At 44.2% G+C, this 16,462-nt stretch overlaps 1 protein-coding gene across 1 annotated transcript in view; it reads left to right on the top strand.

Annotated features, from left to right (window-relative positions):
- Positions 1 to 16,462, top strand: part of LOC308475076 (short transient receptor potential channel 2-like) — a 43,309-nt gene that overhangs the window by 4,993 nt on the left and 21,854 nt on the right. Inside the window, exons 2-3 of the mRNA XM_081001897.1 lie at positions 923 to 1,615; positions 2,719 to 2,931. Of these exons, the coding sequence (XP_080858023.1) occupies positions 923 to 1,615; positions 2,719 to 2,931 (906 nt within the window). The remainder of the gene's footprint in view (positions 1 to 922; positions 1,616 to 2,718; positions 2,932 to 16,462) is intronic.

Here is a 16,462-nt window from a genome sequence, read left to right as displayed (position 1 = left end):
CTCAGCCCCTCTGCTTCCAGACCTGCTCCTTCTCAGTCTTATGAGAATTACAAGGCCTAAGGTATAAAATAAATGTACCAGGCAAACACATACACAAATATATAAACCACATGTCTGAAGCAGTACAGGAAAAGTCCTGAAACCATTTTGTCTCTCCCAAATTGACTTCAAATGTTTCTCTGCAAGAAGAAAGGAAATGGGAAAACCTCCCCATTGTCTCTGTGCTCATAAATCCTGTCTTAAGGGCGTATCTGTGTATGAATAGGGTGAGCCTGTGACCTGGGTTCAGGAACTGAGTATTTAGCATCACAAAGAATACGCCAGACTGCCCAAATAATGCAATCAGTGATCATTCTCAGGTAACCTGGCAGACAGGTTTTCTGCTGTAGACCGCCTCTTCAGTGATGTATGTATGATGCATTGGGGTGGTGGAGGTCTTGAGCTAAAAATCTTTCACTCTTAGGTAGAATGTTGACTATAAAGATGACTCTATTACCAAGAATGCTATTTTTGTTTTAATCGATTCCGGTGATTGGCAAGACAGATTGTTTCAATGCATGCCAAAAAGATATTTCTTAATATATTTGGCAAGGGAAAAAACCGAGAATAAAAAATATAATATTGATAGATGCAAAAGAAAGAGGAGGTTTTTCCCTGTCTTTGTTGGTTGAAGGAATAAATAACATTAGAGAATTCATATATTCTATATATTTAAAGAAGATGAAATAAATGAGCAAATTAAGTTAATTTAGATATGCAGAAGATATTAAAAGTAAATTTAAGAAACCGCAGAAAGAGGGTGAAGGAAGTTAAGTTTTGAAATGTCAAAATGATTGTAAAATTAGTGAAATAAACTTGAAAAGTATAAATAAATAAATGGGAAAAAAGAGATTGACCCTTGTCTTTCCATCCACCCCCTTAGCAACCCGATTGGAAAGAAATCGTGAACAAAAAGTTGAAGTTCCCGGACGGCCTCCTCAACGCCATCCAAGACGGGCAGCTGATGAAGGTCCAGCAGCTGCTGCAGGTGAGCGACGGGATCCTGAGGCAGCTGGATGAGGCCGAGGACCGGGCGTGGCGAGAGGCTCTCAACCTGGCCATCCGCACGGGCGGCGAGGAGATCACCAAGACGCTGCTGCGCATTGTCAAGTTTGACTTCCGTCAGATCCACGAGGCCTTGCTGGTTGCCGTGGATACCAACCAGCCCACCGTGGTCAAGCTGCTGCTGGACCGCCTGGACCAGGAGAAAGGCCGCAAGATGGACATCAAGTCCTTCTCCTCGGCCTTGTTTGACAACTCCATCGACAACTCACGCTTTGCCCCGGGCGTGACGCCCCTCACCTTGGCTTGCGAGAAGGACCTCTACGAAATCGTGGACATGCTCATGAAGAAAGGCCACGCCATCCCGGGGCCGCACAAGGTCTCGTGCTCCTGCCTGGAGTGCTCCAACGGCCGCAAGTTTGACCTGCTCAAGTTCTCGCTTTCTCGCATCAACACTTACAAGGGCATCGCCAGCCGGGCGCACCTTTCCATCGCCAGCGAAGACGCCATGTTGACGGCCTTCAAGCTCAGCCGAGAGCTCAAGCGCCTCTCCAAGAAGGAGCCCGAATTCAAGGTCTGTCTCTTGCTGCACCCATCGTGTAGGTGTCAGGGACTGGACTGAGGAGGAATGGTGGGAGGCCCCCCCGAACCTTCCCAAGGGCAGGAGGAAAGTATTGATTTAGAACAGTGGTTTGCAGAGGGGCATAGCCCAGAGGGGGAAAGCTGGGAAATATTGGGCGAGGAACAGCTAGAAGAGGAAACACCAGGAGAGAGGCAGCTGGCAGATTCAGTGTCCTTGGATGGCATTCCTGACCCCCCTTCGCCCAAGACTAGACGGGCGTTGAGAGTGATAGAACAGAGAGCGCAGTGGCAAGAAGCTCAGATTATCCAATGTTGGAGTGATGTAGATTAATGCGGACGGAGGGGGTGAGCCTCTACTGGAAGCCATGCCATTTCTAGAGATATGCCTTCCTTTGTCACTTGCTGTGATTATTAAATACTGTAGATTCTGGCGTATAAGACGACTTTTTAACCCTGGAAAATCCTCTAAAAGGTCGGGGGTCATCTTATATGCTGGGTATGGGTTCACTGGGCAGCGGCAGCGGGCGGTGGGCTCTGCCCTGGGAGGAAGCCACCCAGTGAAGCTGGCTTAGCATCGCATAAGACTGGGCGTATAAGTCGACCCCCCCAAATTGGCAGCTGCCAATCTGGGGGGTCATTTTATACGCCCAGTTGCCTAATACTCCGGAATCAACGGTAAATTGGTAAGAATGCTCTTTTCGTTTGATCTGCTTATTTACTGCCGCCGAGGGAGGGATTTGATTCCCCAAAGCCTGACAGTAGGTCAAGGTGGGGAACATCTATGGCCCTCCAGGTAGTGGTGGACCACAACTCCCATCATCCCTGAACATAGGCCATGTGGGCTGGGAGTCCAACAACATCTGGAAGGCCATTGGTTGTTCCTCAGCCCTGACATCGACGTTGCTTTTTAATTCCACAATATTCACGTCACAAGCCTAATTCTTTTTAGAGGAAAGAGTTGGGGTGGGGAGTCCATGTAGACCACGCTATGCATCTGGGCAATTCAGATTCTGCACCCAGAAAAGCCGTTCTCTTCAGAATTGGGGTGAGCCAGACCCTTCCTTGACCCTGCCTTGTCCTTGTCCCCCCGTCCAGCCCGAGTACCTGGCCCTGGAGCAGCTGTGCCAGGAGTTTGCCTTTGAGCTGCTGGGAATGTGCCGCAACCAGAGCGAGGTGACGGCCGTCTTGAATGACGTGGCGGATTCCTCGAATGATGAGGAAGAGGAGGACCTCGATGACCAGGCCTTCGAGGAGGGCATCCCCAACTTGGCGAGGCTTCGCCTGGCTGTCAACTACAACCAGAAGCGGGTGAGCTTGTCAGAGGAGCATGGTCCGGGGGCAGATGGGAGCAGTGCCGGATTTAAGGTAGTGTGGGCTGTTCTCCTGCACAGGGCGCCGAGCCAAGGGGGTACAAAACTATGGCGTAGCACACTTGAGAGTATGCGCAGAATGGAGAGGGGGGGGAGGGTGCCAAATTTTGTCCTCAGGGCACCATATTACCAAAGTCTGCTGCTGGTGTTAGGAAGGTCTTGCAGTGGGCAGGGGGTCTCACATACTGCCAGCCACAATGGCCAGCAGCATTTTCCCTTGTCAAAGATGCCATGGCACTTGCGTTCTGGTTGTGGACTTCCCTTTGGGGGCACCCTTTGTTTGTCCACTGTGAGAACAGGATGCTGGAGTGGATGGGCCATTGGCCTGATCCAGCAGGGGTTGCCGAAACGTGTGGAATCAGGTTTGAGAGAGCTGTTGCTTGTAATCTTCTTGCGGTTTCCTAGCTTCATCTGGTTGGCCACAGTGGAGAAGTCTTCAGAAACCGCCCCAAGCACCTTTAAGACCCCAGTATATCTGGCTGTCTTGCCTTTCATAAACCAACAACCTTATTCAAAAGTCCATCCTCCCTCTTGTGTTGGTGTCCATCTCACGCTTATACTGGCCATATACAGTGGTACCTTGGTTCACGAACTTAATCCGTTCTGGAAGTCCGTTCTTTTTTTTTTTTATATATAATATTTATTGGAGTTTACAATAAAAATACATGTAACAGACAATATAGCAAATATCTTAACATAGTTTCACATTATTTTTTTTGGACTTCCTCACATCTCCCGCTCCCACTTTCATCGTTATAACTTTTTAACAGCAATTTGTTATCTTATTTGCATTCTTATATCCCTTCTATATTTCATAGTCTTCTAGTTCTCAAAAAAAGAGTTATATTTTCTCAATCTCTCTTATTTTCTTAAATCATCTAAGTTAGTGGTGCTCAATTATTTATGATCTAGCATCCTGCTTAGCATTCACTCAAGTTGCAATGTTTTTGTAAATAGTTCTTAAATTTCTTCCAATCCTCCTCCATCCTCTCTTCTCCCAGGTCACGGATTCTGCCAGTCATCTCAGCTAGTTCCATATAGTCTATCAGTTGCATCTGCCATTCTTCCAGTGTGGGTAGATCTTGAGTTTTCCAGTACTTTGCGAGAAGTATCCTTGCTGCTGTTGTTGCATACATAAAAAATGTCCAATCCTTCTTTACCACCCCTTGGCCGACAATACCCAAAAGAAAGGCCTCTGGTTTCTTAGTGAAGGTATACTTAAATACCTTTTTCAGTTCATTATAAATCATTTCCCAGAACGCCTTCACTTTAGGGCAAGTCCACCAGAGGTGGAAGAATGTTCCTTCGCTCTCTTTACATTTCCAACACTTATTATCAGACAGGTGGTAAATTTTTGCAAGTTTGACTGGGGTCATGTACCATCTATATATCATTTTCATTACATTTTCTTTCAAAGCATTACATGCGGTAAATTTCAATCCAGTACTCCACAACCTTTCCCAGTCCTCAAACATAATATTATACCCAATGTCCTGTGCCCACCTTATCATCGCCAATTTGACCATTTCATCTTGTGTATTCCATTTTAACAGCAAGTTATACATCCTTGAAAGTACCTTAGTCTTTGGTTCTAACAATTCTGTTTCTAGTTTCGATTTCTCCACCTGGAACCCTAGTTTCTTGTCGTTTTTAAAAACTTCTTTAATCTGAGCGTAATGTAACCAGTCTCGCACTTTATCCTTCATTTTCTCCAAACTCTGCAATTTCCAATTGTCTCCATCTTTTTCTAATATTTCCCAATATTTAGGCCATTTAGCCTCCATATTGGGTCTTTTTCGGGCCTTAGCTTCCAAAGGTGAAAGCCACCTTGGAGTTTTATTTTCCAGCAAGTCTTTATATTTTGTCCAGACATTAAACAGTGATTTTCTGACAATATGGTTCTTAAAGGCCTTATTTGCTTTAACCTTGTCATACCATAAGTATGCATGCCATCCAAAAGCATTGTTAAACCCTTCCAAATCCAACACGTCAGTGTCTTCAAGAAGTAGCCAATCTTTTAGCCAGCAGAACGCTGCGGCCTCATAATACAACTTTAGATCTGGCAGGGCAAAGCCCCCTCTTTCTTTCGCATCAGTTAATATCTTAAACTTAATTCTGGGCTTTTTGCCCTGCCAGACAAACTTAGAAATATCTCTTTGCCACTTCTGAAAGCACTCCGTCTTGTCCAAAACCTGAAGTGTTTGAAACAAAAACAACATCTTTGGCAATACATTCATCTTAATAGCAGCAATTCGGCCTAACAAAGAAAGTTTCAATTTTGACCAACTATCTAAGTCTCTCTTGATTTCTGCCCAGCATTTTTCGTAGTTATCCTTAAATAGACTTAGATTTTTTGATGTTATGTTTACCCCTAGGTATTTTACTTTTTTAACCACATTAAGTTCTGTCTCTTTCTGAAACTGTTCTGACTCTGTATCTGTTAAGTTTTTCCCCAAAACTTTAGTTTTCTGTTTATTTAATTTAAATCCAGCCACCCGACCAAAGTCATTAATCAGTTGTAATACTCTTTTCGTACTAGACTCTGGCTCCTGCAAGGTCAAAACCAGGTCATCTGCAAAAGCTTTTAATTTATATTGTTTCTGTCCGACCTGAATTCCTTCCACCAACCGGTCCCCTCTGATCATATTCAATAGCACTTCCAGAACCGAAATAAATAACAAAGGGGAAATAGGGCAACCTTGTCGTGTTCCTTTTTCAATTTTAAACTCCTCTGTAACCACATTATTAACTATCAGTTTAGCTTTCTGCTCTGAATATATCGCCTCAATCCCATTCTCAAAACCCCGTCCCACTCCCATTTCTTTTAAGTTTCCCATCATAAATTTCCAGGAGATGTTGTCAAAGGCCTTCTCCGCATCTATAAAAATTAAAACTGCTTTTGTGTTTATATCTGTTTGCAAAAGTTCCAAAATGTCAATAATGTTCCTTGTATTAGCAAACAAATGTCTACCTGGGAGAAAGCCTGCCTGGTCCTTATGGATTACTTCATTTAAAACTTTTTTAAGTCTACTTGCCAAAATGTCTGCAAATATTTTGTAATCCACGTTTAAAAGAGAGATGGGATGATAGTTCTTAAGTTGTGTCTTTTCAGCTTCCGTCTTTGGTATTAATGTGATAAACGCTTCCTTCCACGACTCCGGTGCCCTCTTCCCCTCCAAAATTTCATTGCTGACCTCCATCAAAGGTTGTATCAAGTAGTCTTTTAATGTCTTATAGTACTTGGAGGTCAGCCCATCTGGCCCTGGAGATTTGCCCAATTGCATGTTCTGAATGGCTTGTTCAATCTCTTGTCGTGTTATTTTGCAATTCAGGATTGTCCTATTTTCTTGTGACAGTTTTGATAATCCATTTTTTGCCAAAAATTGTTTAATCTCGGCCTCGTCTTGCGGCCCTTGGGTGTATAGTTTTTTAAAGTATCTCTGGAAACACTTTCTAATGTCCACAGGATTCTGAATGTTTTTTCCTTCAATCTCTAAATTTGTAACCGTATTTAATCTTTGTCTTCTCTTCAACTGCCAAGCTAGCAGTTTTCCACATTTATTCGCCCACTCAAACGTTTTTTGTTTCATTAATTTGACCTTCCATTCTATTTCCTGATTTATCAGTTTAGAATATTGTGTTTGATAAAGTTTAATTTCTCTCAGAGTTGGCTGTGACTTCGGGTTTAATCTTAACTTCTTCTCTAATTCTTTTATTTTATCCAGGATCTTGTCTTTTTTCTCATTTTGTGTCCTTTTCTTTACGGCATTCTGTTGTATCAAGAATCCCCTCATTACAGCTTTACTTGCGTCCCAGACGATTCTTTTTTCCACCGTAGTATTCATGTTTATCTCAAAATAGTCCTTCAAAGCTTTTTGGGCCTTCTTGGTAATTTCCTGATCTCTAAACAAATTGTCATTCATCTTCCATCTAAAAGAGCCGGTTGGTAGTAGTATCATATCCATCTTTACTGCATTATGGTCGGAACAGGTCTTTGGGCAGATTTCTACTTTTCTGGCCTTAGGTGCCAGGCCTCTAGATATCCATATTTGGTCGATTCTTGTCCAGGTCAATTGGGCTTCAGAAAAGAATGTTCCCTCTCTTCCTAGTGGGTTCTTTGTCCTCCAAATGTCAATCAAATCCATGTTGTCTGTCATTTCAAAAAAAAGTTTTAGGTAGTCTGCCGTCTTTTGTAACATTTTGACTTTGTGACTTGTCCATATTAGTTGATACGACCCCATTCATATCTCCCATCATTATGATGTTGTTGTAGTCCAGATAATCCAGCATAGTCTCATGCAGCTTCTTGTAAAATTCCGATTTCCCTTCGTTAGGTGCATAAATTCCTAATATCAGAAGTTTCTCTCCTTGGTGTTGTATCTCAATTGCCAAAATTCTTCCATGTTCATCTTTAAATAAGAATTTAGGTGACAGGCTCTCTTTCGCATATATCACCACACCTCTCTTCTTCACTTTGTCCGAAGATATAAATTCCTGGCCCAATCTTTTATTTATTAACACTTTTCTGTGGAGCCTTGTCACATGTGTTTCCTGTAGGCAAATAATGTCCAATTGTTCTTTTTTTAATATATGAAATATTTTCTTCCTTTTTTCCGGAATATTACAGCCATTTATATTCCAGCTCAACAGTTGCAGAGACATCCTGAATTAATCTGATTATTTTTCAAGGGGTGGTATCTTGTTCACAGGATCTTCAGGTTCCACAGGTGCTGGTACTGCCATTGCTCCAGGCCCAGGAGGTAGTTCAATTCCTTTTTGAAGGTCCTCTCCGTATGTAGACAGAAATTTGTCTCTCTCTTCCGGTGTTCTAATTTTAACCTTTTTCCCTCTAAAGGTAAAGGATATTCCTTGGGGGAATTCCCACCTAAAAGCAATTGCGTTGCTCCTTAATAGTTTGGCAAGTTCAGAATAGGCGGCTCTAAGGTCCAACAGTTGTCTAGGAATATCTTTGTAAATTTCAATTCTTCTGTCCAAAATGTCCAGTGACTTTCCGTAGTGTAGGCCCAAAATCTTGTCCCTTTCCTCCTTTGATCTCAATGTTATCAGGCAGTCTCTGGGCCTCTCCTTTTTTATAAATCTTCCAAGCCTGAAAGCTGACACAATTTTAAAATCCTTTTCCTCTAAATTCCAAAACTTGGAGAATTCTTTGGTTAAAAACTCAGCTAAGTTTCCTTCTTCTGCTTCTTGTAGCGACCTAATCCTCAAATTATTCTCACGATTTCGCAGTTCTATCATAGAGAGATAAATCTGATGTTCCCCTACTTGTTTGGTGAGTGGTCTTACCTCTTGTTCTAAGTTTTCTAATTTTTGTCTGGTATCCTCAGCCAATTTCCGATTTTCTGCTGTGGCCTCCGTCAACTGTCCAATTGCCTGTGTGTTCTGTGCCACTTGTCCAGTTAATTTATTTAGGCATTCTGTATTTTGGTCAATCTTAGCTGTTTGCTCATCTGCTTTCTTGTCTAAAGCTTCCAATTTTTCAAAAATTTTCTCTAAAATAGAAGCAGATGCTCCTGAGGCCATATCTTCCAATTGTAACTGCTCTATTTCTCCCTCTTTTGCCTGTGACAAAGCAACTTCTTCTACTTCTGAAGCCAGAGTAGGTACAGATGATCTACGTGTCTGTGAGGCTGAGGTTAGAGTTGTCAAAGTTGTTTGTCTAACTCTTCCTCTTCTTCTTGTGCCACTCATTCCAACGTTATCTATCAGTCAAGGTCACACTGAGTTATTCCCATGGGAATAGAGAGGCCCAGAGAAAGCAAGCAGCCAGGAAATCGAAAGTAAATGTAAAGTCACTGTTTTAAATCTCCAATCCTCTAGAGGGAGCTTAAAATGTCTTTCAGAGTCTAATTTAATGTCCAAGAACCTTCAAATACAAGTATTTAGCAGAGTTGATATTAATAGTCACTTTGTTTCCAACAGTGCTTACTGGTCTCCAAAAGATGTTTCAAATTAGGAGGTCTAAGTACCCTCAGATTGTTGCAAGTTCCAATACACAGTAGCCAAGTCTGCAAAACTGACAGCTCAGTCTCTCAGAGCTCAGGCAGCTCCGGACCCTGGGTTTCACCTTTCAATTGTAATCCAATGAAAGAAGGATAAGTCAAATGCAAATAATAATTCCAAGTCATAAACTTAAAGTCTTTACTTTATATTGCAGGTTCAGTGGATGCTTAGATCAATAAAGTTAAAAGTTCTTTTTTCAGCCTCCACTCCTCCAGCTCTTTGCTTTTTAAAGTTCAATGGCAGCGGAAGACGGACTTCCTGTTTCCACGTCTCTCCGCTCTCAGCCAAGTTCAAATCTTTTAATTCAGCTTTTGGTCTCAAATTTCAAGTGTTTCAGTCTTTACTCACGAATAGGTTGATATTTGATTCCGGATCCAGAATTTGCAGGAAAAGGGATCAGCGCTCACCGGCAGCAGCAGCGCGGCTTCACTCCGCAGATTGCGAAACGGCTCACAGCGCCGCAACCCCCCTCCACGTTTCGGAGCCCCTTACGGGGTTCCTTTGATGCTAAGAGGGTCGCTTCTGGCGCCCACCGAGCCTCAAGACCACAGGCTCTTGCTGCCTGTGGGTTTCCGACGTGGGTCTCCGCTTCGCCGTAGCGGACGACCCTTTTCTGCGGAGCCTCCTCCTCGCTAGTGGAAGAGGACCGCCATTGCCGTTCGCGCCGCCCCCGGAAGTCTCTGGAAGTCCGTTCTTAAACCAAAATTGTTCTTAAACTGAGGTGCGCTTTCCCTAATGAGGCTTCCCACCGCCAGTGCCCTTCCACCGTTCGGTTTCCGTTCTTAGACCGAGGTAAAATTCACAAACCGGGACACTACTTCCGGTTTTGTGGAGTTTGTAAACAGAATCATTCGTAAACAGGGCTGTTCTTAAGCTGAGGTACCACTGTAAACCATTAGGGGTTTTTTAGAGCCATTCTTAATGAGACCCTAAACAGCAGTGGGAAAGCTGAAGAAGCGCAGATCCATACAGCTGTGTTTTTGCCAAGTGAGGCTGAGGGAGATTGGGGGTGGGGAGGTATACTTGACAGTCACTTTGGGGGAAGTAGTCCTGAGACCACCAGGCAGGCCTTTGCTTTTTGGTCAGGTCAGCAATCTTTTTCAGCCGTGGGCTGGTCCACCGTCCCTCAGACCTTGTGGGGGGCGGGACTATATTTTGAAAGAAAAAAATATATGAACGAATTCCTATGCCCCACAAGTAACCCAGAGATGCATTTTAAATAAAAGTACATATTCTATTCATGTAAAAATACCAGGCAGGCCCACAAATAACCAGGAGATGCATTTTAAATAAAAGGACACATTCTACTCATGTAGAAACACACTGATTCCCGGACCGTCCTCTGGCCGGACTGAGAAGGCGATTGGCCCTGATTCGGCCCCCGCGCCTTAGTTTGCCTACCCTGAGGAGATTTCACCCCTCCCATACCCAAGAATCTCCTGATCATCTCCTGATGGTCTCTGCTGACTCTCCAGAGAGAAGGAGGCGTGTCCTGCCTATCTACTTATTCTGCCCAGCAACATATCTGTGTGTGTGTGTGAGAGAGAGTCAGTCAGTCAGTGTATCGGAGAGAGTGAGAGTGTTAGAGATCCTAGAGATAAGATTGCTGCTAAGAGCAGCTGCAGACTCTCAGTGTAGCATTGATTTATGCTTAGAATATTCAGCTCTGTATATAGCTTTGTATCATAGTTGTAGTTATAGAATAAAAGGAAAATATTCTACAGAGCTGCTCTCCGAGTGGTTTATACTCTGCAAGACTCTGCAAAACTCTGCTGCGCAACGACTGTATTATTGAGACAGTGAATCCGGTGCTCTCAGCTCTGAGCTGTGAGTCCACAGCACTGTGACCGTTTCCTGTGAGAAGGAGGTCTCTGGCGGTGCTACCCAGCTCGCCTAGCCCAGTCGGGGTTGAGGTGCAAGAGTCCAGTTGGTGCACTGGCTCTAGGGCGATGCTGACATCGGTTATGGGCCCAGTCGTTGTTCCAGTCGTCTGACCTGGCGTTGTTCCAGTCATCCCAGGCGTCCCAGGCGTCCCAGTCGCCAGAGGTTTCTGTTGCTGATTGCCGGACGGTGGAACGGACGCTGCATGCTGGACTGATTTGCGGTGCCCAGAAGCAGAGCTGTTTTGGAGCAGAGTGTTCAAGCTGCTGCTGTTGCTGTTGCTGCTGCTTGATTTATGGAGGTATGTTGCTGACTGCCAAAGGAAGAAGATAGCATCCCTGTTTGCCTGTTAATTGCGCTCTGAGTGGGAGAGAGAGTGGCTGAAGGAGTCAAGGCTTTATCTGTGTTGCACGAGGGAAGTGTCTTGCTCTAAGTAATAGCAGACATGGCCTGTGCACATTCTGGCCAGATGGCTCTGTCCTTTCCTCTCCTCACGCCTGAAACCTATGCAGTTTGGCAAGTAAAGATGAAAGCGCTTTTACAGAGGGAGAAGCTATTTCACACGATAGAAGATGACCCTCCAGATAAGGATGATGATGATTGGGCTGAATGGCATGCTGCAGATATGAAAGCCCGAGGGACAATTGTTTTGAGTGTTTCAGACCACTTGCTGGTGAACTTAGAGGGTCAAGAGACTGCACAAGCTGTTTGGCATAAGTTGAGAGATATGCATCTGAGGCAGAATGCTGGTTCCAGTGTGATTTTCTTTAAGAAGCTGTGCAGGCTGCAGTTGGAGAAAGGTGGTGATTTGCCTAGCCATCTATCTCAATTAAAGCGTCTCAGACAGGACCTTGTTCAGCGAGACCTGGCTATTTCAGAGGCTGTGTTTGCAATGCTGATGATCAATAGCCTAGATGAGTCTTATGATGGAGTGGCTGCCCAGATTTCCACAATGCCTTCTGACCGGCTAACAGAAGATTATGTGTCTAGCGTGCTCTTGAATGAGTGGGATCGCAGACAGGCTGTTAGAGAAAGCCGGGACTGTGCTGTTAAAAATGTGCTTGAAAATGTGCCTGAGTCTTCAGCAGGGGAAAGTGAAAGTGAAACTGCTGCTGTTAAAGCTTTGAAATTGAAGCGGTGCTTTTCGTGTGGAGCACAAGGCCATTTGAGTTTCCAGTGTAAGAAGTCTTCAAAGAAGAAGGGAAACTTCAGAGGCAGAGGGGGAGGAGGACGAAATCCCCATGCACCTGCTACTTCAAAGGCCTTGATCTCTCGCTGTTCCAGTCAACGTGGGCGGAGTTTCTTCGTGGTCGACTCTGGCTGTTCAAACCATGTGGCCAAAGACAAGAATCTCTTTGTTCAGCTTGAGAAGCAAGAGAAAGAAATTCATCAAGCAGATGGGACAGTTCTCACAAGTGTGGCTCAGGGAACTGTGTTCTTAAAGAGCCTGAATGCAACTATTAAGAATGTCCTGTATGCGCCTGATATTCAGGACAATTTGTTGAGTGTTTCCCAGCTTGATCGTCAAGGGTTTAAGGTGGTGTTTGCTAAATCTCGCTGTGAAATTCTTAGAGATGGCAAGCTCATTTTGTATGCAAAATGTGTAAATGGATTGTACCAATTGCCTTTTGTTTTAGGTACAGGCACTGCAGAAGCAACTGAGAAAGAGTGTTGCAATTTATCTGTAGATAAGAATGAGAAGTTGCATGACCAATGTATTCATTATTACCATTGCGTTTATGGTCATTTGAATTTCCAGGCTGTGGCAAAAATGCCTGATATGGTTCAAGGTATGAAGTTGAAAGAATGTCCCTACCACATGAAATGTGTTTCTTGTGCAGAAAGTAAGGCAAGGCAAGCTCCCAAAGGTACAGAGTCTGGGAGAGAGGCCAAGAAACCATATGAAGTCATTCATGCAGACTTAGTGGGGCCTCTAGCGCTCTCTAGAGGCAATTCAAGGTTTTTCATGGTTCTGATAGACTCCTATTCGAAATATGTTTGGGTCTATATGCTGCAGAAAAAGTCTGAAGCCTTTACCAAGTTTCGCCAGTTTTGTAAACGGCTCAGAAATGTACATAATGAGAATGTACATTTTCTTTTCACAGACAAGGGTGGAGAGTTTTGTTCAGAAGAGTTTGAGAGTTTTCTTTCTGAACAGGGCATTGAGCATAGGACGGCCACGCCCAGATCACCCTGGCAGAATGGTTTATGTGAGAGAGTAAACCAGACTCTGCAGCAAGGAATCAGAACGCTGTTACATGATTCAGGGCTGCCCAATCCTTTTTGGGCTGAAGCTCTTTCGTTTTTCTGTCATGTGTATAACAGGAGATACCAGTCTAGTGTAAATTGCACCCCATATGAGATGCTTCACGGAAGAAAGCCATGTGTAAAGCATTTTAAAATTTTTGGTTCGGAGGTTTGGGTGCACACCTCGCAGGGTGACAAACTGAGCAAGCGTGGAGAACATGGTATTTTCCTAGGATATGAGAAAGGGTCTTATCGTGTTCTGATCACAGACACGAAAACCATAAGGTTGACCAGGAGTATTGATGACAATCCACAATGGGACAGAGTTGGCGTTTTTCAGTGCCATCCCATTTGTGATGATGGTGCAAAAGGGGCAAAGAAAGTTAAGAGGGAGGCAAGTGTTGTTGGTGATGATAATCCTGATGCCAATGTAGTTCCAGATGATGGCACAGATTATCAGAGCCCAAAAGCCTCAGGTGAGTCTGACGCTGACTCAGACTTAGCAGCTTCATATACTTTAGCTCCCCATTCTCCCAAAGAGGAGGAAGCACCAGAACAAGAGGATCAAAGAGTTCTGCGCAGATCCGAGAGAACAACCAAGGGTGTACCACCGAAAAGGTTTTCTGAAGAGTTTGCAAAGACTGCGGTCACGAGAAACTCTGGTGGGGTTTTCAAACCTAGCATGAAGTGTGCTGAGAGTAGTAGCACAAAACGCTTTATTTATTTCCTTACCTGATATTTGAAGGAAAGCGTGTATTTGAGTTCTGAAAAATGGTTTGTTCAAATCTGCCTAATTAGAGATGTCAATTTGCATTTGAGAGGAAGAAATGTGTGTGAAGATTTTTCCAGAAGCTGCTTATTCATTCGTATTGTCACAATGTGTATTTTATGTAAGTTGCAGTTATGTTAAAGATTCTTGAATGGTCGGATGAAATGGGGGAGGATGAGGAGATTTCACCCCTCCCATACCCAAGAATCTCCTGATCATCTCCTGATGGTCTCTGCTGACTCTCCAGAGAGAAGGAGGCGTGTCCTGCCTATCTACTTATTCTGCCCAGCAACATCTCTCTGTGTGTGTGTGTGTGAGAGAGAGAGTCAGTCAGTCAGTGTATCGGAGAGAGTGAGAGTGTTAGAGATCCTAGAGATAAGATTGCTGTTAGAGCAGCTGCAGACTCTCAGTGTAGCATTGATTTATGCTTAGAATATTCAGCTCTGTATATAGCTTTGTATCATAGTTGTAGTTATAGAATAAAAGGAAAATATTCTACAGAGCTGCTCTCCGAGTGGTTTATACTCTGCAAGACTCTGCAAAACTCTGCTGCGCAACGACTGTATTATTGAGACAGTGAATCCGGTGCTCTCAGCTCTGAGCTGTGAGTTCACAGCACTGTGACCGTTTCCTGTGAGAAGGAGGTCTCTGGCGGTGCTACCCAGCTCGCCTAGCCCAGTCGGGGTTGAGGTGCAAGAGTCCAGTTGGTGCACTGGCTCTAGGGCGATGCTGACATACCCCTGGCTTTGAACCAGGAGTGACCTTTTCATCTTGCGGTCTTGACTATGCTACCACTCAGTGGATTTGTAACTGGCTGACTGACCGAACCCAAAGGGTGCTCATCAATGGTTCCTCTTCATCCTGGAGAAGAGTGACTAGTGGGGTGCCACAAGGTTCTGTCTTGGACCCGGTCTTATTCAACATCTTTATCAACGACTTGGATGATGGACTCAAGGGCATCCTGATCAAATTTGCAGATGACACCAAACTGGGAGGGGTGGCTAACACCCCAGAGGACAGGATCACACTTCAAAACGACCTTGACAGATTAGAGAACTGGGCCAAAACAAACAAGATGAATTTTAACAGGGAGAAATGTAAAGTATTGCACTTGGGCAAAAAAAAAAAAAAGAGGCACAAATACAAGATGGGTGACACCTGGCTTGAGAGCAGTACATGTGAAAAGGATCTAGGAGTCTTGGTTGACCACAAACTTGACATGAGCCAACAGTGTGACGCGGCAGCTAAAAAAAGTCAATGCAATTCTGGGCCTCATCAATAGGAGTATAGCATCTAGATCAAGGGAAGTAATAGTGCCAGTGTATTCTGCTCTGGTCAGACCTCACCTGGAGTACTGTGTCCAGTTCTGGGCACCACAGTTCAAGAAGGACACTGACAAACTGGAACGTGTCCAGAGGAGGGCAACCAAAATGGTCAAAGGCCTGGAAACGATGCCTTATGAGGAACGGCTAAGGGAGCTGGGCATGTTTAGCCTGGAGAAGAGGAGGTTAAGGGGTGATATGATAGCCATGTTCAAAGATATAAAAGGATGTCACATAGAGGAGGGAGAAAGGTGGTTTTCTGCTGCTCCAGAGAAGTGGACACGGAGCAATGGATCCAAACTACAAGAAAGAAGATTCCACCTAAACATTAGGAAGAACTTCCTGACAGTAAGAGCTGTTCGACAGTGGAATTTGCTGCCAAGGAGTGTGGTGGAGTCTCCTTCTTTGGAGGTCTTTAAGCAGAGGCTTGACAACCATATGTCAGGAGTGCTCTGATGGTGTTTCCTGCTTGGCAGGGGGTTGGACTCGATGGCCCTTGTGGTCTCTTCCAACTCTATGATTCTATGATTCTATGATTCTATGATTCTATGATCTTATTTCTGTCATGAACTCTACTCAATATTGATCCTGAGCAGAACTCCAGTGTATAGTTAGCAGAGTAAAAACTTAAACACGTTGCAGGATTCCCAAAAAATAGACTAGAGGCAATTGTATTTCATCCAGCAGAGCTTCACTGCTACTGAAGGCAGATGAGCATAATGGACCCAAGTCCAAAACCTTCAGGATTGGCCCTGGCCATTAGAAATCCAGTTGCAGCAGACTTAACTCAAACTTACAATAACTTATAATAAGATACTAAAATTGAACACTAAGCATACTGTGTACAGAATAGCACACCAGAAAGAAAAGATGTAGGAAGAGAAAGTGAAACGCAGGCTTCTTCTGGCCTTACTTTTATAGTCAGCATCACCTTAACAGAAGAGGTAAGTGAACCAGTTTAAACCAGCTGTACTCAGCTTCTCTGAAGGAATAACCCAAACATCATGAACCTTCTGCTTGCTTCTTTCGCACAGAGAAGCTGCCAGTACCCTCTTGAATTAATTAGTATAGGCCAGTTCTGCAGAACTGGCAAAAATGAGAGTAGGGACCAATGGAACAACGGATGTATCTTCATGCTGTCAGGCAACTTGAGCTTGAATGCCACAGGGTTCACCTGCTGTGTTACCTCAAAGGGTCCCAGCCGCCTCGGCTGCAACTTCTTGCACCCT

This window comes from Podarcis pityusensis, assembly GCF_964106645.2.
Source record: "Podarcis pityusensis genome assembly, chromosome: 4".
Taxonomy (NCBI): domain Eukaryota; kingdom Metazoa; phylum Chordata; class Lepidosauria; order Squamata; family Lacertidae; genus Podarcis; species Podarcis pityusensis.
The sequence above is the reverse complement of the archived record's forward strand: the minus strand, read 5'-3'. Positions and strand labels throughout refer to the sequence as shown.